Genomic DNA, 26,231 nt, shown 5'->3' on the forward strand with positions numbered 1-26,231 from the left:
TGCATCATTAGAAATGTTTATGCTGGGGGAGCATGCAATTTCTGAAAATGAAATGTTTTTGGAGTTAACAGGAATTATCTGAAACCCATACATAATGTATAGCGTAATTCTTTTGAAGGTCTCCTGTGTTATCCTTTTTTTGGTGTGAAGTAAGGTAATATTGGAGTAAAAATGGGGAGGAAATTTATTCAGCCACTTGAAGGCATTTGGTGGAGCATGAAGATTTGTTTGGTTTTAAGTGTTTCTTAAAAAGTGCTTCTCTTGTCCGCTATTTTAATTGTGCCATCACATCTGTGGAAGATCATTATCATATTCTTTTATGCAGGCACGTGTCAAAGCATTACTCACTTCCAACCATCTGTAGACTGTTTGATACAAATTCAAAAATTGAGCTAATAGCCAAGGCATCATCCTTGTATCAGAAAGTTTCTTCAATTTCGTCACCTACAGGGTTTTTTTTGTCCTACTTACTACATTTTCTTTCCAAAACAATGCCTTTTGGCAGCTCCTGTTGTATTCATGCCATTGTTTTGGATAACAGGCCAGACTTTCACACACCACCATCTCCGTGCACTCTTCTGGTTGTCTGCTTGAACACCATCTGCTCCTGGCAAGGAGTTACCTTCAAATACCTAACAAAACAGGTCATGGGAAAAACCAAAGTCTTCCAGGAGCTAATGGTGATAGCACACCCGGATCCTCTGTTAGCATTTCCCTCCTAGCACTTCAGGAAAGTTGCTGTGTTTAGGCAGATTCCCTTACCCCAAGATCTTTCCTTGTGAGGAGCAGTTCCACTGCTGCCAAAGTGAACAGCAAGGAGGGTGCTAACTTGCAAGGAGATGTTTTGTGGAAAGCTTGAACAATGCATGAAATTCAGTCCTACCCCATAATGACTTGGAGAACGGCACTAATGAAATCTGCAGGAGACAATAAAGTGAGTCATACAGCAAAGTCGACTGAAAATGGCTGTGCAAAGTAGTGCTGCTAAGGAAAAAAAAAAATATAACCAAGAGTAGGAAATAAAAAAGAGCATCTTGGAAAACATCCAGGCTAATGCATCCAAAGAAATACAATCTGAAATGCAGAGGAACATGGGAGCAGAAACTGTAAAAGCCATAAGGCTGAAAAAGATAAAGAGATAGTGGACTGCAAATTAGATATGAGGCTCTACAAAAAGACCAATTTGGGCCACTCGTTGGAGGAACAGCATGTGACAGATTAGGGAGGCATTAGGCCTGTCTTGGAGAACCATTTGCCTCTGCAGATGAGAGAATGGGAGTCATTAACGTGGTTTCAGCAGGAGAGAAAATAGCGGTGTTGATCTGGAGGAAGTGCTGAAGCCCCATCCAGAGTGTGGAGTGAGGAAAAGGCTGATTTCAGTGGGACAGCAGGAGTCTCAGTAGTGCTAAGTTGGGTGCTGTGTTGGAAGACAGTGTAGTCAAAATACAGGTTCAAAAATACTGAAGTGAATTAAGATCTTTGTCTCATTTTGGAGCTGTATCTGATTAGACGAGGTCTGAATTTCTCCTTAGTACACTCATGAACTGGAAGAAAGAGATAAATGGTGATGGCGAAGCATTTACTCACTTCCAAGGATGCTTTGTAGCTGGAGGTGAGCAATCACTGTGCAGTCAGAGGGTGCTGCATGTCCCAGCCACTGAGGGGCGAGAGGGGAGGATGGGGATGCCAGGCTGGGCCAGTTTCATCTCCCTTCATTGAAGTCAGCTCCTGAAAAGTTTATTTTTTTCTGACTACTTACACAAGTAGAAGTGCAAAAGGGTTTGAAAACATCTTGAAAGGAGTTTGTAAATCACCAGGGCTGGTTTGTTTCTCCTGCACGAGTGGGGCTGTCACATGCTCTTTGGAATGGGGGCAGCTGAAAGCTCCTGCCTGCAGCCCTGGGCTGTGCTGGGGTGAAGTGGAGCTGTCTTGACCTCTGTCCACCGTGGCTCCTGTTGACCCTGTTAAAGTGGGTTTAGTCCTAAAGAAACAAATCATCGGCTAATTATTTCCCCACTCTGGTGGCCTTTCTCACAGATAATTTACCATTTCAAGTAGGAGCAATTGTTTTAAGGTTTTTGCTTGTTTGTTTGGGTTTTTAGTGTAGCAAACAGAAGGGGAAAACTAAAATCTGATGCTGGGTGCTGGTCAGTTTTCATGTTGAAAGGGTTGTATGAAAACAGGTTATGTGGTAGCTTTGAAAGTGGTCCAGCTTGCTGCTTAGTAGGGCTGCATTTTGCAGAGCCTGATTATTCAAATGAGTTTTTCTAATATTGGCATTAATTCCCTTAGAGCAGTGTATGAAATTGCTTATTTCACATTCCTCTCAAACATGGGAGCCTGGCTGTGAGCAGAGCAGACTGCTTATCAGCTCAGCAGCTTCTGCAGCATCCTGAGTTCAGTAAATGCTGGGAGTCAGCGTTGAGAGTTGACAGACACTGGCTTGTGTTTCCTTTGCTCCGGATTTCACTGCACTCTTGAAATCGGGAGTTTTAAACCCAGGCTAAATTTAGAGAGAAGAGGGAATTCCAGTTGCTGGAATTGCACGGCCAGCAAAGCATCTCCTGGCCAGGGGGTGAAGGGGATGGAGTTGGGAGGGCTCTGCAGACAAAGCCCAGCAGCAGCTCTGGGGTGTGAAGTGAGCCCAAAGGTAGTTCATGACTTTGTCAGACAAATGCAGATGGAGCAAAAGAGCCTCCAAAACAGCACTTTTACTCTCTCCAGGCAGGTTTTGGGGTTTTTTTCTCCTTTCAAATGGTTTTATTTTACTACATCTGGCACCAGTCAAGGAGAGAGAAAGGTCTTTAACCTTAATGCAAATAAAACAGTAGTGTTTTAGAAAAAAAATCTGCTTGCTTTATACCTCTAGGCCAATGGTTGTGATAGACCAGAGAATTTAACTATAAAATTACTCATTAGTTGGGGTTTTTTTTTTTTAATCTGTTAAGCTGTAAAAATCCATTTGAAGCCTAATTTTTGCTTAGGAGAAATAAAAAAATTACCTGTAGCAATAAATTCATCTGTCTGTCATGCTGTTTATCTGTCTGTCTATCTGTCCCCTAAAGACTAGAAAATGTTGGTTTTTATTTCTATACCCTTCCTGAAAATCAATTGTGACATTTTCTGTTTAGGCTGCTAAAGGTTTTGGCAGATAGAACATGGATTTTGTCTTTTGATGGTGAATTCAATTCAACATTTATTGCAGAGACCTCAAGTGCTTAAACGTGTGGTGATAGACAACTAAACCTCCCACTGTGCTAAACTCCACCAGGTCTCGTCAGTAGTTTTGCTATTCAAAAAGAACTGGGACTTGTTTCATCTGTTTTTAATAAATATAAGGCTTGCATGCTGTTCATGTCAGAACTAAAGCCAACTCTGAGTTGCAGTTTGACATGTAGACTCTTCACTTTTTAGCTCTTGCTGCTAAAGATACCTACTCAGGGTGTTGTTATCCTTAAAAATATGTAAGGGGCTTTCACATCATCTCATCTGAACCGTGATGTTGAAATGTGTGAGGGAAAGGAAAGCAAAATCCAGGCTGCAAAAATGCTGGTTGTGTAAGAGGGCACACACCTGGACTTGATGCTGGCCAAGGTGGATACCAGCATTTGGGAGCAGTCGGGTTTGGTTGGGTCTGAGATGCTCTTGCTGCTGCTGGGGTGAGTCTGATGGAGACCTCTCCTGAAAGCTGGGACGTGGGAGGAGGGCAGAGCTGGGTTTGGTGGGTCAGGCATCAGCATCAGCCTGGCCTCTCCTGCATCACCCTGGAGGATTTGTCCAGGTGATGTCTATAGGGGAGCAGTTGGTGATCCCAGAGCCTGTGCCCTGAGGTTCCTGGGAGCTGGAACACCCCGTGGATTTTGTGAACTGAAGTGCATTAAACACCAGCAGCTGTTGCTGGGGGCTGCAGGGAGCGGCGCATGGCAGGCGAGGGGAGCTGCTCCCGTTGGATTTGCCAAACACAAACACACTCCCTGTGCTGCCAGCAGGGCTGGTGGGCCAGGAGCCCACTGCAGTGACAGCACCTCCCCAGACTGCTTTTGTTGGAGATGGGAGAAATCTGCTCCTGGGCTCTCTGCGTGGTGCTGCCATTTGGTGCAAACACCACAGCACTCGTATGCCATGTCTGAAGTGTATTTTTCATATTTATCATTTATCCTGTGAGATGGATGGGGAATTTGAAGGTTAGGACTGCTTGCATGGGCATCAGAATTCAGTGGGAGGACGTAGAGGCAGTAAATGAATTCAGTATTGGATTGATCAACTTCTGCCAGTGTTGGCAATTGGTTTTAGCACCCTTGTGTGAAATGTGTTTATGGTAGAAACATGTATTTTGTTTAAGAGGTTAGGCTGCTTTCTTGTGCTCTTGTATTAAGATTTTCAAATAAATTATTAATACTCAGAAGCCCAGAGGTAACAAGAACCTTAGAACTGTAATTTCCCCATTGAGGCCAGGCAAAACATAACACTTCTGAACTTATACATTCTTGCTCTAAGAATGACTGTGAAAATTCACACCAAAGGATCATAAATTGCTACGAAATTATTTTCTAATGTAAGTCTATTGTACGTGTTAAATCTGATTCAGTTTCTTTAAAGCAGTTTACTCTGTAAAACTTTTTCTATAAAAACATGCACAGTAAAAAGTGTTTATGTTGCAATATAGCACTTAAATTGCATTTTAAAAAAATCCACACAACAAAAAAACCCCCTCTTTTTACAACTGTTTATTTGCTGTAACATTTTACAAACCAAGGGAGCAAAGTAACCCAGAGATCTGTGATGTCATGCTAAAAGCCCAAGTGTTAGCTTGCCAAGTATTGATGTTCTCACGATACTTTGCAGACACAAAAAACTGAGGCAGAGTGCAGCGATGCTGTGGTGCTGATAAAGGAAATCCAGTGTATGGAGATTAAACAGCTGAAGGGCGGCCGTGTGTTAGCAGTGAGTCTGTGCAGACTGTTGTCTCCCTGGGGCCAAGCACTTCTTAGGCATTTGCTGCATATTTTGACCAAGTACAGAATGTAGGAGATCTAAACTTTATGCATTGAAGTTTATTAAAAAAGCAGGGGAGTGTGTCACTTTTTTTTTAATCAATTTTTTTCTGAAACTGATCATTCAGAAATGCCTTTAGAGAGCAAAATGAGTGTGGTGGTAAAAAAAAAAAAAAAGAACATAAACAGCTTGCTCATTAGGCTCAGTTAAAGCTAAGTTGATCATTGATACAAATTTGCATTATTTTCCCAGCGTGGCAGTTGGGTAACAACTTTTCCTCGGTGTGCTTTTGTTTCAGTTGACATTTGCTTGAATGGCCAAGCGAGTTGGCAAATTCTGTGCTGCTGGTCTTTGAAGTTGTGACTTCAGCCCAAACAGCCTGGTCTTTGTGTGCAGCAGGGAGCCCCTTGCCTTTGGAGAGGATGCTTGGAGCACAAAGCCTGGGAAGGGCTGTGCATACCCAGCCTCACAATGCTGCTCTGCACTTCACTTCAAGTAACTCAGGTCCTGCAGGAGCATTGGTTTCTTTGCTGGGGTTTTTTATTGTGAGGAGTTGAAGTTCAAAATATTAAAAAAAAAAAAAAAAAAAAAAAAAAAAGAGGCAGAAGATTAACCTGAAAGTACATTTTTTTTATTGATCTTCAAACATAGGTTAGTATTTAGAGGGATTTGAGCTATAGTGGGAATTTACTGTCTTCTCTGTTCAATACAATTATTTCACCACGGGGTTGGGGAGCAAGCTCTGCTAAATACAAAGGAAAAAGCAGGGATTTACTTGAGATGGATAGAATTTGTTTAAGATTTTACACATTGTCACTAGAGTTGTACTAAAATCTGTTGTATGTCCAAAATTGTTTGAAAAACTAGACACAATACAGTGACAAAATATGAATGCTTGGATGGGAAGGAGGAAATCTGTATAAATAAGACAGTGTATAAATATCTATTTATTGTATTATTTGCACATTTCATGGTCAGTTGAACTTCTTTTACTGTTCACAGCCCATATCTTAATAATTGTGGTAGGAGTGTAGCTTGCACAGCATTTATGTGACTCCCTCTCAGATGGATCAGCACAATGCTGAAGGACAACTCCAGCCCCTCAGTATTTCTGTATACACAGAGCTGAGGATGTGCATGAGCAGTTTTTGAATGGAGCCTTGTAGCTGCAGTAATTTTCTTTTTAATACATCTTCCATAGCTACATGAAGTGGAGGAGAGGATGTTCAACAAGAGGAATTGCTTGCCTGGCTTTTACATTGGCCCTTCTCAGAAGCTGGGTTTTTGTTGGCTGAAAAACTACACACAAGGGGCCACAATTTCTTGGAAGGGCTGAGTAAAAAACTGAGGTGGAGTAAGGTTTTTAAATAGATCTCATCACATGGGTTTTGCTGTGTTTTGCTTTGACGGGGAATGGCTGATTCCCAGTTGCAGAAATTTTGGCGATCTGAATACTGGAGATTGGGGTCAGCCTTCCACCCCTCCCGGTGAGGACTCGGTGAAGAGGAGGTGTTGGGAGAAGGTCAGGAAAACATCTTCCCAGCTGAACTCAGCTTCTCTGTGCTCTGACTGCTGCCTGACCTGCTTCAGGTGCAAGTGCTCTTCAACTGATTGTGCAAACTCCAGCAATTTCAAAGGTGATCGTTAGCAGAGCTCTCCTCAGGCTGACCTGGCTTGTTTTGACTGAGCCAGACTGGGGACTGGTGGCCCAGAGCTGCCCCCTGTTCACCAGCCACGTGCAGCTGACTGTGTCTTCCCCTGGACAGGTTTCCAATGGATCCAGTTAAACCAGTGCGAGCAGCTGTGAGGGCATCTCCCCTGCAGTTACAGTGAGCCTTCTATTGGATAATTCTATCTGTTAACACTAATATTAATCTGTATTAAAGCAAAACACTATCAAGTAAGTCTGCTTTACCCATAGGTTCCCCTGCAAAGCTCACCACAGATGTGCAACCTTACACATACCGGGGAAGATGGTGCTGTCTGCTCCCCACATCAGCAGCAGAGTTCTCATCTCTCAAAAGCAGCTGCACTTATTGTACACAGATTTTAAAACAGCAATTATTATTATTTTCCTTTATAATATTTCCATTTGGAATTTTCTTTCTGTAAAAAAAATGTGGCTGCATTCTTATACTCATTTCTTTATCTGTACCAAATGCATTGTGAAGGAGACAGGACTTCTGGATCATGAAGGGCTTCTGTGACCCAGTTCAGCAATTCATTGGTTCATAACAGAGTGTATGAGCAAGCACCCACGGTGTGTAGCAATGCATATTTTAAGCTTGTGTCATATTCAATGGTAAATAGCCATTTTCCCAGTGATTTGTATTGGTTTTGCACTTCATTATCCATGCATACTTATACCCAAGTAGAGATTGCCAGGCAAGCAGTTTCTGAGGTTGGAATAAAGAGCAGTTTAATTTCTGGTCCTTTCTTGTGCCAGTAAAGATGGGATCCAAAATTGTGAGAGAGCTGTATGAACTTGCAGGAATTAGAGATGTATTCTTCCTGTTGACTATCTGTGATGGTGTTCACAGGGGTTCTTGGATGAGGGAAGAGACAAGGATCTGACTCCATGTTTCAGAAGGCTTGATTTATTATTTTATGATATATATTACATTAAAACTATACTAAAAGAAGAGAAGAAAAGGTTTCATCAGAGGGCTAGCTAAGAATAGAATAGGAAAGAATGGTAACAAAAGCTTCTGTCTTGGACAGAGAGTCCAAGCCACCTGACTGTGACTGGCCATTAATTAGAAACAACTCTGTGAGACCAATCACAGGTGCACCTGTTGCATTCCACAGCAGCAGATAATCAATGTTTACATTTTGTTCCTGAGGCCTCTCAGCTTCTAAGGAGGAAAAATCCTAAGGAAAGGATTTTTCATGAAAGGTGTCTACGATAACTGTCCTGTTGGGTTTTTGGGATAGGATGTGGGATCAACCTCCTGTCAACTTTGACAAAAGTTGTACATGTGTATGTATTCACAGTGTATGCTGATACCTGACCAGTTCATGCACTGATGCTGGAATGGTGCAGTTTCATCTCTCTCTGTCAGGTTCCTTTTGCACAGCATGTCCAGGTGAGGCGAGAGCAAGTATCCCACAGCATTCTCGTGAGGAGCAGGGAGGCCAGATGCAGGCACTCCAGGACAGCTCAGCACTGCTGCCAGCAAAGCCTGGCTGAGCCTGTGTGCCAGAGCAGGGAGGGAGACCTGACAGACCAGTCCTGCTCACTTCGCACAGGACAGAAAGTACTCAGGTGCTTCATGGCAATCACATGCTGGCCTGACCTCAGCCATCAGCAGAGCATGGCTGTGGTTATTAGCTAAGTATTTCCATAATGTGTGCCTCTCCAAGCTGTAATTAAAGACAAGCCTGCCCCTAGCTAATTACAAGCTTGCTTAGAAGTGTAGTTTATATAAAGCTTTTCAAACTCTGTATGGGGAAGATACACATCCACAGGCATAATAAGAATGACGCCTTATTTTCAAAATGAAATTTATAGGCTTTGGTGTCTGTTTCTCCCTCCCTTTAGATTTCTACAGGCTGTTTTTTGCATCCTTGTTCAAAGGATGCCAGAAAAGTTTTTGCCAGAAATACTACCCAAGTTTCACCAACATCAAGCCAATGATTTTTTAGTTTTCTTCAGAGTGTTTTTGTTCTCACTGCTGAGAGAGTAAACCAGATGTTAAAATGCCTTTGAGCTTTGTGTGTGGAGAAGACTAATAAATAATACTTAGATCTCTCATAAAAAGAAGATAAGGAATTCTGAAAGTGGTGAAACCTTTTGTTGAACACATCACTGCAAGGTCTCTGGAAATAATGATCCATCTATGGAGAGCTGCTGTGTGTTGCTTAGGTGGTGCTGCACCTGTACATCTTCAGCTCATTGTGCAGCAGTAAAGCAGTGCTGGCAGTGTAAGCCCCTGGAGCAGCAATACAGGCAGGGCTTGGTGACCAGGCAGGTTGTGACTCTGACATGGTTGTAGGGTGGGCTGGTGTGGCCATGGCTCTAACAAAGCATTTCCCAGTGATTGTTGCAGCGCCACATCAGCCAAAGCCACCCTCTGGGGTGACTCTGTGGCAAAGACACAGCCAGATGGTACTGACATGGTCACCACTGCCCTTCCAAAGCATTCTCTTTGGATTTTATTATTCACTTGCTCTCTTCCATTCTCCATTTCCAGGTGCTTTGCTTAGATCATAGTGCAGCCTGGCAGGGAGGAATGCACCATGTTCTCTCATGAGTGAATGATATCTCAAAAGGAAAGGGAACACAGTGGAGCCTGCAGCACTTGTGCATTTGTCTTTGACACCTTTGGAACAAGGGGGTGTTCCCACAGCCTCCATCACCATGGCTGTTTGGGAAAAGAAAAGTGGAGTGCCTAACCCAATGTATGGCCGAGGAGAGTGTGAGATAACTCCTGCAGCTGAAGAATTCCCGCTCTTCTCTCTTGTCTAGCCATTTTTGAATTTGGTTTTTAGTTTGATTATTCAGGTCAGATCAGATTTAGGTCAGTTGTGATGGATTTTTTCCAAATCCAGTTCCCTAGATTCCTACTGTAAACGCTTACCAGATGACACGATGTGAAGCTGGAACAGGCTCGAGCTGTGTGATGACCGAATAAAATCTCAGTGGGAACCACTTCCACGTTCCTGAGATCAGTTTCTCATGTAATAAATTCTGTATCCAGAATTGTATCAAATACTTTTCTGACAAGAGTGAGGATTTTTTCCTAACGGACAAATCCCAGCAGAGCTATTTATAAGAAGCCTCTCTCTTGTGTTTGCACTCACATGCCTGTTACTCAGACCTACACTGAAGAACAAATATAACTAAAATTTTTCTCTGTGTCCTTGCCTGTGCTTTTGGACTGACCCTGTTTGGTCTTATCTGACATCCTCCACAACATTTCTTTGCTGGTATTCTGTTGGTAAAGGTTGCCATAGCAAACCACTATTTAAGGCTTGTCCCCGAAGGAAGAATCTGGATTTATTTGGTGACACTTTTTCTCTGCCGACTTGCATTCCTTTATTCTGCCTGATTCTCTCCTGGCTGGGAGGGATGGGGAGAAGTGATCTGGTTGAGTGCCTTGCTCATACTCTATGTTAACACCTGCAAAACCTGTGTAACAGGGAGTAGGTGTGATGTTGAGCACCTGGGCAGTGCATGGGGGAGTCCTTTGGCTTGGGGGGAGGAGGCCATCCCATTCCAAACACAAATCCAGACATGGGAAAGGCTACTTGAGTTGGTTTTTCAAAATATTAAATTTAGAGCTGTGTTCTTTCACTGTTAGTTCCTAAAATGAAACTAGACATTGCCCAGAAGTTCTTACTTAACCAGTCTACAGCTTCTGCTGCCACAGCCTCTTTATTCATTTCCTGACATGTAAAGGGAATCCTTGACACCAGCCTTCCCTGAGTTGTGTCCTGGCTCTCTTATTGCTGTTTGTAGTTCTCCTCTACATCAAGTCAGGCAGATGAGGCCTGTGCTTTCAGTTTTGAAAAGTTTTAGTATGTACAGGTCACAGGGGAGGGTGGACTCTTCCACTTGTGCCTTCTTGGTGGTTGCAAAACCCACATTAAATCATCGTTCTACCATTTGGCTGCCTGATTAGATGTTCTGTGCATACCTCAAAATATGTGATGTTTTACAGTGAGATTTGCTATTTAAATAAGAGGTTTGCCATAATTGGCTGTTATAAATTACAAGCAAGAAGGAATGATTTATTGCTTATAATTAGAAATGAGTTACGAAGGGGAATGTTGGTAATCATAAAATAAAGCTTGTAATACATTGATTTCCAGATGGCTGCCAGTGAAATTGTTCTTTAATGTATAATAGACCAGACACAAGGAAAAAAAAAATCAGTCATCCATCTTTTCCATCTTTATTCCTTGATGGACTGCTTGTATGAATCTATAGTTGCCTGAATTCTGGAGTATTAGTTTTGCCTGCATAAGTGGATGAGAGAAGCTGAATTTGCCCAGTGGTATAGCCTGCTAGAGCTGTGGAAGAAGTGAGTTCCTTTTTTGTCTGGCATGATTTTTGTCCTTGTAATGTCAACAGGGAAGATCCAGCGATCGATCTGGCATCACCTCTGGGTATAACAACCTCAATGAATTGTTCCAGGAGACTGCAGGTTACTAAGGTGTTTTCTTTTTATCTTTTGCCTCATTTGAAGCTTTCATGAGGTTAAGATTGATCAAAACACTTGTCCAAAAGCAAATATCTGTAATCCTCCTTGCTTGAGTCTAGAAAAATACATTTGCACCAGAAACAGACGGCAGTGCTACTGCTGAGAATTTTTCAATAGCATAATCCTTCTGTTGAGATGATAATGTGTTCATTTAACTTTTAAAATTTCACTTCTTGTTACTATAGTTTCAAGCACCATTTGAAATTTATTTTTATTTGCCTTATCTGCTAATAATGGCTCTTTCTGCCATAGCAGTTGCATTCTGCACTGTTGCCATTTGAAAGACTGCACTACACGATAGTTAAGGCATATGGATTGTCACCACATGAGTTGTCTCACGCCCTTGTTTTAAAAGTGACACTGCCATTAGACTTGCTTAACTGAGACCATTATGATTACTCATTTACCTTCATTAAAATGCTTCATAGCTTCCTTATTTTAAGTAGCTTTTCTCAGCAAGGTGCAGATTTGCCTTGCTGCCATCATTTCATCTGGAAAAATTTCCATGGTGAAAGGAATAACATATTTTCAGCTAAATACTTTCCTGACCTGTGGAGAGATGAGCTCATCAGTGTCTTTATTGACAAACCCAGGAAGAAGGTGTGTCAACCAGAAATATTAGATCAGTCAGCTTGTCTTGTCCTGAAGCAATTGTAATTTCCCATGGTCTGCAGCAATTTCCTTTAGGAGCAGATATGTGGAGATATTGTTTGGGATCTGCTGCAGGAGCATAATTTCATTTGGTCCCAATGAGGTGGCCTTAGATGTCATTCTTTTCATTTTTGCTGTTGAAAGGCTGTTGGTTTAGTCAGCAGGAAGAACAGCAAGTTGCTGTTTTCCAGCATCTGACTGAGGAAAAGTGTTGCAGCCATGCAGAAAAATATTCCCCACTCTGAGCTGGGTTATTGAAGACAGGTGTTATGGCCCCTGCCCCTCTCTGAAAAGCCTGGAATAGGTGTTCAACTCATGACACACCAGCAAAGTTCCTGCTTTTCAAAAGCCTGTTGGTGACTGATGCAGGTGCTTAGTTCCTCAGTGGTAAATCTATTCCTTAGTGAATGATAGAGGTTCTTATTTTTTTCCAGTTTCCTCCTGCGAGTTTTGGTCCCTCAGTGCTCAGTTCCAGGCATTTGCTGGGAGAGGCTGCTCTCATTAGCACTGAGGATGTTCTCAGTGCTGTGTTGTCTGCTGCTGCACTGATGAAAGCCAAGCTCCTCTGATCCAGCATGAAAGAGGACTGAGTGGGACTCAGAAATGGGAACAATTCCTCATTTCACTTTAGTTTTTGGTGTCAACTTCAGTTTGCTTTTTTTCCTGTTTGAAATGGCTCTTTCCATGGTGTTGCTTGCTCGGAAACAGGATGAAGGCAGTGTCTGTTGGTGGAGTTGGAGTTCACACAGGGATGTTGGAGCAGAGTTACAGGAACTGGCTCACCTGTCTGTTGGTATCCAGGAGGGTTCACACCCTCCCTGCTGCCCATCAGTCACATCTGTGCAGCCAGCAGCACTGAGCCATCTCCAAAGGGACCTCCCTGTGTGGGAGCTGAGCTCATTGCAGTTTGGACATGCTCTTAGTTGGGGTCTCTGCAGCCCTGGCACTTGGGGGAGTGATTCAGGGAAACTCCCTGGGGCTTTCACTGTGATGGTGAGCTGGACAGGGTGAAGAGCCTGGTCTTGAGAAAGCCAAAACCACCTGCCTACCTCTTGTTCAGGCACACATGGTTTCAAGGTGTGAGCATCACAGGTGCTTTGTCATTCTGCAGAGCATGATGGTGTCTGTGGTTGTATCTGGACTTTTGAGGAGGTGCATTGCACCCTGAGCCCCAGCCCCTGTCAGGGCATCATGCTGCTGTCCATGGGTGTCATGGCCAGCCCTGGCCTTGGCTGTGTGCCTCCACTTCCTCTTGAGTGCTCCTGTGAGCATCTGGCTCTCAGGAAGAAGCAGATGTAGAAGACGGTGGGATCCACAGCTGGATGTGCAAACCCTGAAGCACTCCAGGGTGATGGTTATCATTGCAGCCTTTGTTTTGCCCTCTGGAAAACAGCAGTCATCCAAGTATGGGAGGGTCACCCCTTTGTCCTGACCCAATGGCAGGACAGCAGGCAATGTCTCCTGATGCTGTTGTGTTTCCAAGAAGAGATTTACATCCTTGCAGAGAGGTAATTCCCAGCTTTCCGGTAAGGATAACATTGATGGTACCTAATTAAAGGGCACTCTTAGCCTGTGTAAACATTTATATTAATTTCCTTCTCACACAGATGTCTAGTAAACTGACCTCCTGAGGCAAAATGATCTGGCCTCAGGTGGGAGGAGGATCTCGGCCGGTGTGGAGAACCCGACCTGTCTCTTGTTGAGTCATTTCTCAATAGTTTTTTTCTGTCCCTGCACATGAAAGGCCTGTGCATGGATATATAAGTTTCATGGGCAGTTGTCTTGGATGACCTGCATAATTACACTGCAGGCTTGTGGCTGTGGGCTCTGCTCCCTCTCTGCTTCCCATTGTGTATTCTGGGATCATCCGTGTATAAAATTAGTATGGGCGGTGAGCAGCAATAAGATGTTCCCTACATGGGTGGATTAAGTTAAAATTCAGTAAGAAAAGAGCTTTGGGTGAGTTTCCAAATTACTTGTAGGATTGCACTGAGGAGATTGTTATGGTATTGTCAAACTTTTTGGTGGATGAACAGTCTGATGCAAGTGGGGTGGGTTTATTACCTCTCGCTGCTCTTTCTCTTTTATGTACTATGCTGTGTAATCTTTTGTTATTAAATAATAAGCAAAATAAAAACTGTTGTTTGTCACAGCCAGCTTGTTTTGCAGAGAAAAACGCTTTGAAAGTTCAGTCTGTGTGATCTCCAGCCCTGTCAGGAGCTATTATATTGAATCTTCTTTTAAATTGTTGAGCTGGAGGACAAACCCAGACGTTATCGTGCACATCTCAGCTGAGAGCGGAGTGGATTCAGCAGGGAGCAGCCTCTGATGCCTTGTACCATGCCATTAGTTTTTGTCACAAACATGTCAAGATAATCTGCTTCCAGTGTTATGTGTGTTGGCTGACATGAGCATTAGTAGATCTGCATAATTTTTGAAGTAGTTTGAAGTGTGGATGTAACACACTTGGGGCTGTGTGAAATCTTTTTTATCCCCTTTTACGGATCACATTGCTGTTCAGAAAGTTGCTTGTTCTGTTTTTCCCTCCCACAAGGTACTGTGTTAATTTGCAAAGTTCAAAAGGAAAATGCCCCAAACTAGAAGTCATCATAAATAGTGAACGACAACTGACACACTTTGGAAGACCAGGAGCCCCATTATTTCCCAGTCACAACATTACATTTTACATGGACGCTGCTGTCACTTCAGGATATATGGAGTTGTACTTTAATGTAGGCTGTTATTATTTATTGAGCTATTTATTGAATTAGTGAACCTCTAATTCAGTCTGGACTTTGATGGACAGGATCTTTCTTCTGTGCATGTGTCCCTTGGTAGACTCCTGCAGAGGTTGAGTCATGCCCAGTGAAAGTTGGATAAGACACTTCAATTATTTATTTTTTCAAGGTGCTTTTTGATCATTAATACTCAGACCTGTCCCAGCCTCAAAAGGGGTCGTGCTTTTCCATGAAGACACTTTTTTCCACCCTCGGAGGTGCAGCCAGACAGCAGAAGGAGCCTGTATATGTAGCCATGGCAGCCAGTAATTTATTGCTCCATATGGCTGGTGTGGCAGCAGCTGCTCTGGTTTAAGGAGGTCAGGACATTGGGGCATTTAAGAAACAAAACAGCACCCCCAACTATAAAACCTTCTTCAATGGTTTTGTACAGTAATAGTAAGGCTCTCCCTAGGCATAAGGAGAGCCAAGGGGGTTATGTATTTATAACTTTTATAGCTGTGTTTTGAATCAAAGCCATTATTTCAGCAGGGAAATAAGTTTTTGTGCTGGTTTTACCTTTTTCCAGTGTCATGGTTAGTGTTTTAGGAAGCAGGTAGCATGGAGGGGTAGTGGGCCAGGCCATTCCACCCAGGTGATGAGATCCACCCTTGGATCTGGCCTGCAGCAGGTGCTGACCATCCGTGGCAGGAGCAGGATCCACCCCACTGCTTCTGGATGCATTTTACACTGTGCTGAGAGAGAAACTGTATTGCCAAATCAGATGGCAGTGCTGTGTTTGTAGTAAGGAAGTGAAGATGTGCACATTGAGTGGCTCTCGTGGAACAGAAATACAGCTTTAATTTCACTTTGGGTGTGGGGATCCCTTGCTGCTGAGAAATGGTACGGAAGGGCTCTTGGATGTAGCACTAAAGTTTTTCCAAATAGGCTTTTCATAAACGTGAATCTTTTTATTTTCATTAGGGGACCATTTTAATTAAAATGAAACTGGAATGTTTACTCTGCTTCCTGTAGCTGTGATTGTTTTCTTCACTGTGTGAGCACATGTATAATTTGCTCTAAAAGAAATGTCAGCAGTTTCTGATTACCTTGTGAGTCTTACTCAACAGCTTGATTTTAATTGGGGGGAGGAAATATTTTCAGGGTGCTCCAGGGAGGTCTGATGTCTTTGGGTAGCAGGAGGGAAAAGGTGCTATCTTTGGTACAATGTTAATTGCAATAATCATGACTATGAATTTAAAATAAAAGTCTTTAATTTCTTACCAATGTTGGGTGTTTTTCAGTCATGTCAATGAAACACAACGTGTTTGGTAATTAGAATCCTTCAGCTATGCAACCTTTTGGCTTTGCTGCATCCATATTTTTATAAGCATCCAAACAGGGTGACTTTTTTGGAAAACAGTGATTGAAAGTAGGTAGGTGCTCTCAAATCTCAGGAATTAAGGAAGAAATTTTTTGTTGTGAGGGTGGTGAGGCACTGGCAGAGGCCCAGAGAGGTGGTGGATTCCCTGACCCTGGAAACATCCAGGGTCAGGTTGGACAGGCTCTGAGCAACCTGGTCAGGGTGAGGGTATCCCTGCTTCTTGGCAGCATTTAAAGGTGAAAACTCTGCAGTTGGGGTTAGATAAGGAAAGAGAAGACTGAGCACTTAGGGAGGAGTGTGCCCATGTTTTCAAATGTAATCTCTCTGATCCCAGAAATCAACCAGGATTTGTAAGTAATAGATATTTATGTAGGTCAAGTGACTCTCTTTCTTGAAATTCTTTGTAATATGACAAGAAGTATCTGTATCAGAATAATGTGTTCTGGATTCTTCAGTGGCACTGCTCCTGAAACATTCCCTTAGCCTCTTTTGATCATCTTCTAGGAGGAGGCACCTTCAATTACTTGAGTTGCTGAAATGCCTTTTGGGTCCTGCAAAGCATTTCAGAGGTGATCAGTTTTTGAACCTTTCTGGAGCTTAGCTAATATCTTGTATTTTAATATTGTCTCCACCATCAGAGATAATGATCTGAGTCTCCCCTGCTCATTCTCTGGGGGTTTGTTTCCTCCTGCTGATTATTTGAAATAAATAAATAAGCAGGAAAACAACGAGTTTCTGTGTGTTAACAAGGAGGAATGACTAAGAGAAAAATGAGAGTAAAATACTGCTTATCATAAAAGACTGTATCTCTGGAGGCATAAATTGGTATTCATTAAGTTGTTTGCCTAGACTTGGTTAAAAGACGTGCTTGAGGAGCTGTCTGAGCAGTGTTTCTGTGGAAAGCAAGTCATCCTCTTCGTGACTGGATACATCTAGATGAGCTGGAGAGACCAGAAAGTAACACTAAATGATGGATTGAGAACAGCCTCCTTGGCACTGGGGAAACAACAGGCTATGAAATGCTTTTCAGAAGTAATAATATTTAACACTTAGCTGTAAAGTTATACTGATCCAGCTCTTCTCCCCCAAATATGCAGGTCTCTTTCACATCTGATGCAGAGTTTTTAAAAATGTTTTTGTTCAATTTCTGTCATTTCTCATTCAAGGTATTCAGGGTCCCTGGGGCTTTTTTATGATTTCTGTAACTGGATGTTAACTTCTTGCCTGTGATGGTTATAGTGTCCTGCATGCATAATCTTACTGGTATCCTCTGTGTATCATCACATGCACAGAAGCAATTGCAGACCAGTAATCAGAGTGTGGCCTAGTCTTGCTGTGTCTGCATTCTTCCAAAAATCAGTTTTCTTTTGATTTTTGTAAAATGTGACAAACACAGCTATTTCAAAGACCTTGGGGAGAAGCTGGGGCTGCAGTTTGAGATGAGGTTTTGCTACTGTGCTGGCATCTTTTGTTACTACCTTGATCTGGGACAGACTCTTCGAAGGGAATGTGTGTGTGTTAATTATTGTGGCATTTGTGGCTCTGTGCTCTTTATCTTAAATCATTAAAAAAGTAATTGCACAACATAACACTAGCAAAGTGCTTTCACTGTTTGGAGAATGAATACTCTGTGTCAAACTCTTGTGCAACTTTTCTGATGTTCAGCATTTTTTCTTTCTTTCTTTGCAGATTAAGACCCTTGATTTCAACCCAGTTTGCTAAGAAGGCTGCCACTGAAGAGGTAAGAAAAGTCCAGCACTTATCCAACCTGGTGCAACAGGTTGAATTTGGAAATTCCCACAAGCTATTTTCAGCCTGGCTCTGGTCATGTGGTAGATAAGGATAAAAAAATGAGTTTTGTTTGTCTGATCAGGCCAGGAATTGGTTACTGTGAGCACTGCAAAGCTGAGATTGGCTGGGTTTTCTAACCCAGACTTGCCTTTCTTATCCATCAGGAACAGTAGCACAGCCTCATGATGCTTCATTGGACAGCAAAAAAGAGAAAACTCCCTGCAAGCATCTAAAAAGGTCCATGTCAAATAAATGGTCAGGAGGAGTAGGAGAGGGCAGAGCTCGTGCTTGTTTCCCAGCACTTGGACTGTCCTCACAGAGAAGGACTTTGCAAACTCCACTTTTGTGCCAGACCCCAGGGATGGGCTGGGCTTCTGTCAGAGACCAGTGTGGAAAGAGCTTACCCTCTCCAGCCTGGCTTACTCCTGCTTTGTTTGAAAATGTAATAGTGCCACAGAAAAGTTGGTGCTGGTAACTGGCCACTGCCAGAAGCCCTCCTTGGGTGGCTTTGTGCACCTCCCAAAGGGATCATGATTATTTTCAGATCATTATTATTTTCAGTGAAACCAGATAACAATGATAGCTCCTTTCTTTCACTATTAATTTCACACTATGCAAAATATTCACAGGCATTTTGTATACAACAAAATGTCTACTGCATATCTAAAAATTCAGTATACCAAAGGGATTTGTCCCTCTTGCCCATGAATGTGTGACACTGACACCCTTCTGAAAGTGAAGCAGTTCCCTTAGGTAGTTTAACACATTTGACAATTGCCCATCCATACATAAAGCTAAGTGCCAAACTCCAGTCCAGGATGTCTGGAAGTGAATTCAGGAAGTTCTATTTAAAGGTGTTGTTTGACTGCCTTTTTTTTTTTAACATGACTAAAAGTCATTGATTTTCAGAAACAGTTTGATATCCTGCCTAGGGAAATACATTTCCACTTCTTATTCTATGCTCATTAGAAAACTCTGCACATTTTTAGAAGTACAGCAGTCTGGAAGTGGACATGATAATTAGAAGAAGGTCACATTTTAATTAGCATGGAGCAATTTTAAAAAATAATGACTCAATTGTAGCTCCTTTATATTCACCCACTTTTTCAGAGCAGATGGATACTTTTAAACATATAAATTGATGTATATTATGATGCTGATTTGTTTCAAATTCTTGTGTCTATTTCTGTTTATACCAAGATGGACTCAATTTGATCACAGAGGTAAAAGCAGTGGTAGGAAATATAAACTGGAGGGAAGTTCCTCTAAATAATATGATTAATTTGAGCATTAAAAAATAATGAAAACCTGTCTTTGACTGATCCGAATATCTAAATACTTGATTTTCTGTTAAAATTAATGGGTGTCTTTTGCCCTATTAATGAGCTGTTGGAGCAAACCCTGAGGTGACTTTGAAAAACTCAGGCAGATTCTTTAGGTTGACTGTCATGGTGTATGACAAGTTCAGGAACAGCTTTGATGTTTGAATAATTAGACTATCAACTTTCTGGTACAGGGATTTTCTCTTACGGTGTATCTCTGAAGTGCCTGGAGTTACAGGGATTCTGGGAGCTACTGCATCCCAAGCAAATGCATTTATAAATAAATAAATAAATAAAAATGAACTGCAGCATTTTATCAGAGCTTGCTGTCAATGGAATTGGAGAACATGCAGCAGTACATAGTTGTGTATGTAATTTAAAACCTAGAGCACTGTGGCACTTTTCTCATGGTATGGACCAGGGGAGTTGGGGTTTTTCGGTCTCCTTTGGACCATTCATTTTTAGAAGCACTTCACCACTGGTCCTTGCAAGGAAGACTTTCCATCTTTCTTACTAGGGAAGGTGACTCATGCTGGTTACAGCTGGCTGGTGACAGGTACTGTCAATATTCCCTTCTCAGAATTCTTCACATAACAACACAGCATTCATGGTTAATCTTTGAGGTTCTTCCAGTTCCTAATTGGCTGGTTTTGTGTGCCATGGGCTCTAATGTATGAACCTCCAACAGTCCAAGTACAGAATGGGTGAGGAAAATATCCTATTACAGAGCTGATGGAAGTAAAGCTCCTGTGATGTTTCTTCCCTGGAAGAGAGAAGGAGGTGGAGCTCCAGACTGAGCACACCATGAAAATGAGAAGAAAGAGCAGAAAGAGCAGAGCCTGGACTGTGCTGGCATAGGCTTTGTTGCTGCTTCCTGCCCTGTCCCAGATCTCTCCTTAGTGAACCAAAGACAGCATTCCCTACTTCAAATTCACCTCTGTTCCCTTGTGGTGTTCCCCTTTCTCTCCCTCCATGCTGTGTCCTGCCTAACCTTGGAGCAGCTGGGGAGGACCACGTCCAGAACAGGTCCCATCCATGATTGATTCCCAAGGTAGTGTTTGGAGATCATTATTCTGCTGAATTCCAGAGGTAATGGCACAGGTGCCAGTGTGTATTATCAGCTGAGTGCTCTGCCATCACATTAAGTGCTGTCTACAGAGTGCTATTTGTTCCACAGCTCATCGCGCCGCCAAATAAATCCAACCAGAGCTGTCAAAACTAATACATGTTGGGCTTCTTCTGATTTGAAGGGTACACTTTTGCTATCATTAAATTGTCAATAACGTTGTTATTTTGTAATAGGCCTGATGTGAGTTGAGCACACCGTGGGAGAGGTTTAAGTTTTCCCACAGAGCTCTACTGAGGAGCCTTCACTCCCAAATTTCTCCTCCTCTTGTGCTTGCCAGAGAATCCTTCTTCTGCTGTTACCATTACAGGATATTTCAGTTGCCTGGTTCTGGACTAAGTGAAAACTGGGTGGTTTTGCCTGACTTTCATTCAGACTTCCATTAGAACAGCTGAACCTGTAGCACTGGACATGAGCTTCCGTCTCTCCTGTCCCTGTTGTTTGGAAGCTGCTAAAGGTCTGTAGGAATATTGGACCAAAGGAAGGGCTGCTCTACTGTTGTCTCTTCTTTTGTGCAGGTTACCTTTCCAAATGCACAGGCTGAAGCCTCTGATGTAGAAAAACCAGCAGCTGTGCTTGTGGAGAGTGGCCCAGTAGCTTACAACCCTGATGAAGAGGTGGAAGAGGAAGAGGTAGAGGAAGATGAAGATCACTGCATGAGCGCCTTGCAGTTAATGGGAGGAAATGGTGAGCTGGGGGTACCATCTCTGCTGCTGTGGGCTTTGTCCTTGCAGGGCTGGGGACACACATCTCGCGCTTCAGGCTAAGAGGGCTTCCCAAGAGCAAACTGAAGTGTGGGGTGTTCTCCAGAATTAGGTTTATTAGGGTGGATCTGAGGAGTTAGGGGCTCAGTAACCCCTCCATTAGCAGGGCCTGGGGCCCCCTGAGTCTCCCCTCCCTTCTCCTTGTGCCTCCTCAGTGATGTCCAGGTTGTCCATGAGCCCTGGGGATGTGTCTGTCCAGCTCAAAACACAACAAATCATCACACTCTGTTTCTGGGGAAGGTGTTAGGAGGAAGCAGTTATTCCCAAGTGCAGGAATGGCATTGGTGGTGCATGTATGGTACACAGATGTGTGCTCATTTCTTTGGGTTACCCAGCAAAGCCACTGGTTTAATTAGATTTCTTTGTTGGCAGGAAAAGGCAGTCTCCTCTCCACTGTGGTTTTTCCTAGCTGGACACATCCACATTTATCCTTTATTAAAAACTTCCCTTTAGAAGTTAAGCTTTGAAAATACACAAAATTATTTTTAAAATGGGAGCTGCTAATTATGGGTTGTGAAGACGCAAGATGGGAATACATATCCTAGTGAAATGTTATTTACTGCAAAAATCTTTCCATCACTATTCATTTAGCTTTCATGGACAATATGTATACATTTCACAAAAGTGTCTGTTGCTTTTGAATTGATTTCTCTGCTGGAAAATAATTGCTGAACTGTAGGAAAAACAGTTTGTTGCCTGCATTTATTATTAGAATAACGTTCCCAAGAAAAGGCATCCATGTGGGGGAGGGTGGGTCTATGTTTATTAATAAACCCCCCACAAAAATAGAATAAAGGTCACTGAGTTTTTTTTCTTTGTAAATGTTACTAATTTTGAACCATTCTGAGAACATTCCACTACTCCCTGTCTGGCCTGGACAACAGCTGAAAAATTAGAGTTAAAAAATAAAAATGAAAAGGAAAAGGAAAGGAGTATTCCCAGAATTCGAATGCAGGTGTACAGAGCTGCTCAGACCATAAAATAAGTCTTTCCTAGCTTCTTTCTCTGTGGATTTTAGACCTGCCTGCCTGGAATAACAACATGAATTACAGATGGTGAACTTCACCCATTCCACACAAATCATTATAGATTACACTTAATTCTGCTTCTGAGCATTTGCTTGTCTCTTTGGGTGAGATGTTGCCCTGTATTGGATTTGGAATTTGAAGTTTAACTTTCCTCAGTGCTCATATGCAATAATTATCCATAGGTTCATCTACATTACAGAAAGTATCTGTGTCAGTGCACACAGAAGAGAAATAGGTGCATTAGAAACATACAGACTTGCCTTCTGACACACAGCACACAGTCTTTGCACTCAGCATTGTTTAAGAAAACAAAACTGGATTAAAAAATCTCGGCAAAATTTTAAGTCTAGAAGTAAAAAGATAAGGGAGATCTGAGTCAGATGCATGGATCAGGATTTGTTCCATGACTCTTTTGATGCTGGTGGGAACTCTGAGCTATCTCTGAACCCTTGCAATTTCAGCTCATAAATCCATGAATAATATAAACAAACCAGCTTTTTCCTTGGTGCCTGTATCTAGTGAAAAACGTGCCTACTTGTAAATGTAATGCTGCTGCTTATCAGCCACTGTGTGCCAAGTCACTTGTGACAATCAGTCTTGATCACCTTAGCCTCTAAATTAAACCAAGTATTTCACATACACATGTGCCAAGTATTCCTAAAGGATGGTCTAGTGACAAGCGAGAGGAGATATTTACACATACATGCTTAAAAATAATTTTATTTCATTGAGGGAAGTACATGCAAGAACTTATTTAGGCCTAAGAAAATAGATGATTTTTAAAATGCTTGCCTAAGGCAAAACTTATCCTGTAGTTACATAGCAAGAAAACAAACTTAAAGAAGCAATACTGCTATTGTGTCTTCAATCTACCCAGAATATTTGCATTTTTATATGCCCTTGTCTTTGTGTGTTTCAGATTATGGCTGTGATATGGATGAAGATGATGGCTATTAGCTCCATTTACTTCCAGGGGACATGGACTGTGTCTTGTTCTCAGCAAATCTTTGGTCTTCAAGCTGTATGAATAGTGAAAGAAGCTGTCTATAGTCAGCAAATGTAATCGAACAATCCTGACTTTTGTAAAGTGAATTCGAGGTTGGCATTGGGTCTGGTCAGTTTACATTGACCCATAACCCAGCAATAACCAGTTTGGATTCCTACTTGAATTTATTTTTATTTTGGTGGATCATAGTTGGAGAATTAAATTAGTGAGAGTAATGTTTCCAGAGAACAAAAGAAAAGAGACAAAACAGACTGTGCATGAAGCTGTGTGGCTGAAAGCAGCACATCTCTTATTTATGTGACTGCTTTTAGGCATACTGCTGAAAGGGAGCAGGTTGGAGGACAGGGCCTGTTGATTATTTGAGTACAGGAAAATTAGTCAGTCTCATCATGCTACAAGTGACAGAAGGAAATGTTTCCAACCTGGATTGTGAATGTGACCATGTTGCTGTATCCGAGTTCCCTTACCCAACCCTGTCAAAAGTTAATGATAAGTTATATATTTGCAGAGCAGTACTGGTTTTCTGAAACAGAGTAAATACTTCTTTATATTAGTAAATTCATAGACTGCTTAAAATATCTGGCAGTAGAAGGCAATGAAGAATTGTCTTCCACTGTGAGTCTGGTGTGGTTTCTGTGGAAGGAGGGAGAACACCTGGGTTGGGTAGGAAGTGCAGGGAGCAAGGAGGCAAAGATGCTGTGCTCATGAGCTGTTGCTGGGCATCCTTAGGCAAAGCCAGGTCATCTTTAGGCTGCAGTTGCTGCAGGAGAGTTACTCAGGCCATCTCTGTGGAGCTGCTCTTGCCTTACTTAGTTAGAGGGAAGGTCTGCTCCCAAGAGCTGCTGGTCTCTAAAACCAGTTGAAAGAAAGAGAAAGCTGAGCTTTTTAATAAATAAGCTAGCATCTGCTTTGACTGAATTTAATTTAATGTAATTTGCTTAGCATTCACTGGGTAAATTAAAGGTCACCATGCAGCAGCCTGACTTTCATGGCTCAAATCCCATCCTCGAACAGTCGTTGCTATGTGAATAAAGCTGGAGCTCCAGCCCTGTGTGCCCTGAAATGTCAGCAGGCAGGTCCTGTGTCACAGATAGAGCAGTTCTGGCAGTGCCATGAGAGCAGGGGTCAGGAGTGGAGGCCCAGTGGGCAGATCCCACCCTGGTGCCTCTGACCTGCCTTCCCCTGGCCCTGCTGGGCCGAGGCTCTCGGCTCCGTGGGAAATGCACAGCACTCTGGATCACACTCTGGATGTCTGCAGCTGATGTTTCCATCTCTCTCCCTTATCTGGTGACAATCATGAAAACTGTAGTGCTGCAGGCTTCTCTTAACACCAGGGAAAGATGGATATTTATCTTACCAGCACAGTTTCTGTTCATCTGTGTCTCCTGGTCGGGTCTTCCTTCCTACCTTTTTTGAGGAACGCTTGTTCCTAAAGCACCATCCATCCTCCTGCTGCAGAGATTGGATTGTGGCAGGAAGAGAAGCTGCTTCAGGATGCTCTGCCAGACAGGGTGATGATGGTGCTCACATCTGAGGTCATTACCAAAGAGGGAAGGGCCACACAGCCTTCCATACTTCCATTCTTCTCTGTCCCTCTTGGTAGCTCACGTAAGATGGATCATGCAAGTCAAGCAAGAGTGAGTGCTTTTTTTAGGAGCAGACTTGATACTATTTGGCTGGTAAATATGGCTTGGTGGATTGTATCTGTGAGGGATTTTTGAGCCATGTATAGGAGTATTTCTGTAATGACTTCTTAGAAGCAGAACTTGGTAACAAAATTGGTGTGGTAAGGCTACTGGAAGGAAAAGCTCTTCTGAACCAGATTCCAGTTACTTCGTTTACAGCACTTAAGTGGAAAGAAGAGATTCCTTATAATTCTTAGGAGAAAAGCTGGCATTTTCACTGAAAAGCTATAGATTTTTTTCCTGACATTTTATAAATACTGCACAGAAACTGATACTGAGGAGATAAACCTTTCTACCTCTCTTTTATCTACACCATAAAATAGAAGTATGCTATAAGCAGACAGTTTTCTAAAAAGTGGTTTGTTTTATCAAAGTTTGTGCTCTGCAAGTCTTTGAGACCGTTGAGTTTGATTGTTTGGGTTTGAATTAATCTTCCATAGCACTGCTACAAATATACTCTCAGTATATTCTCAAGACTTGGGTTTTATTCCAAGGTACACAGTATTCTCTATGCAGGAAATAAACATGCATAAATAAACATGTGTATGACTCATGTAGGTCGAGTGCTTTTCTCAAATGCAAGATTTTGACTCTTAAAGAAACCTCTAAGATGGGCTAAGATGGATATTGCTGAGGGTCTTCCCTCCAGTCTCCTGCTTTGTTCCCCCAAAGGATACCAAACCTGCTGCCAGGGTGGTGGTGTTGTGTGTGAGAGCTGAGAGCACATCCAAATAACTGCAGCTAGGAAATTTGAATTTCAGTAGTACATTGTGTTGCTGAGAACATTGTTTTGTGCACTGCAAGTAGAGGGTTGCCGTTTTTGAATGCTCTCATATGATTTGATTAGAAAAGGCCATCAGGCAGTCTGCTGGAAGAGCAAGGGGAAAAAAAAAGACCTACAATTCCATAGCATCTCAGTATTGCTGGTGAAGTTAATGGTTTCTGTACAGGATTCCTGAAGAAAGGATATTGGATAGGCAGACTTCATTCTGAGCTTCTTAAGCTATAGTGGTTATTTACATTTTTAATTTATTGGTGACTTACCGGGATTTTTGTAACGTTCATTCCGTCTTCATTTAACTAAGCTCAGGAAATGTAAACAGATTTGAACATGCTAGTTTCTGTTTTTATAGCTAGTCATTAAAATGTAAAAGGATTAACACTGCATTAACTCTGTTTACTACTGTTGGTATATCTGGACAATTTTGTTGTGTGTAAGTAAGCCCAAATTCACTTGGAGTAATTTGGATCCTGCTTTTCTCAGGATTCTGATTGTGATGTAAAGAGCTTATAAGGCTTCAACATTTGGTATTCTTAGATCATCTTCCTTGAAGCCACACAAGCTGTGTATCATTGGGTTTGCTGCAGAAAGCACATCTCTTGCTGCAAGTCACTTTGCTTGACAGGCAAAATTCTCCAGCTGTTGCACCCAGCTTGTCTGCCATGCAGCCTTTTAACACTCTGGTACTGTGGGAGTAGGAAAAGAAATAAGGAAAATAATGGGCTTCTTCACTGTGCTGAGTGCATTTTCAGTGTCTTAATCATCTGTGACATTT

General features: G+C 42.3%; 1 protein-coding gene across 1 annotated transcript in view; it reads left to right on the forward strand.

The window, feature by feature from the left end:
* The window catches only part of BRF1 (BRF1 general transcription factor IIIB subunit), a 171,580-nt gene extending 145,953 nt beyond the window's left edge, over nucleotides 1-25,627 (forward strand). The window contains exons 16-18 of the mRNA XM_005491815.4: nucleotides 17,643-17,694; nucleotides 20,711-20,879; nucleotides 22,904-25,627. Of these exons, the coding sequence (XP_005491872.1) occupies nucleotides 17,643-17,694; nucleotides 20,711-20,879; nucleotides 22,904-22,941 (259 nt within the window). The 3' untranslated portion in view covers nucleotides 22,942-25,627. The remainder of the gene's footprint in view (nucleotides 1-17,642; nucleotides 17,695-20,710; nucleotides 20,880-22,903) is intronic.
* Nucleotides 25,628-26,231: the final 604 nt, after the last annotated feature.

This window comes from Zonotrichia albicollis, chromosome 6 (genome assembly GCF_047830755.1).
Source record: "Zonotrichia albicollis isolate bZonAlb1 chromosome 6, bZonAlb1.hap1, whole genome shotgun sequence".
In the NCBI taxonomy this organism is placed as follows: Eukaryota; Metazoa; Chordata; class Aves; order Passeriformes; family Passerellidae; genus Zonotrichia; species Zonotrichia albicollis.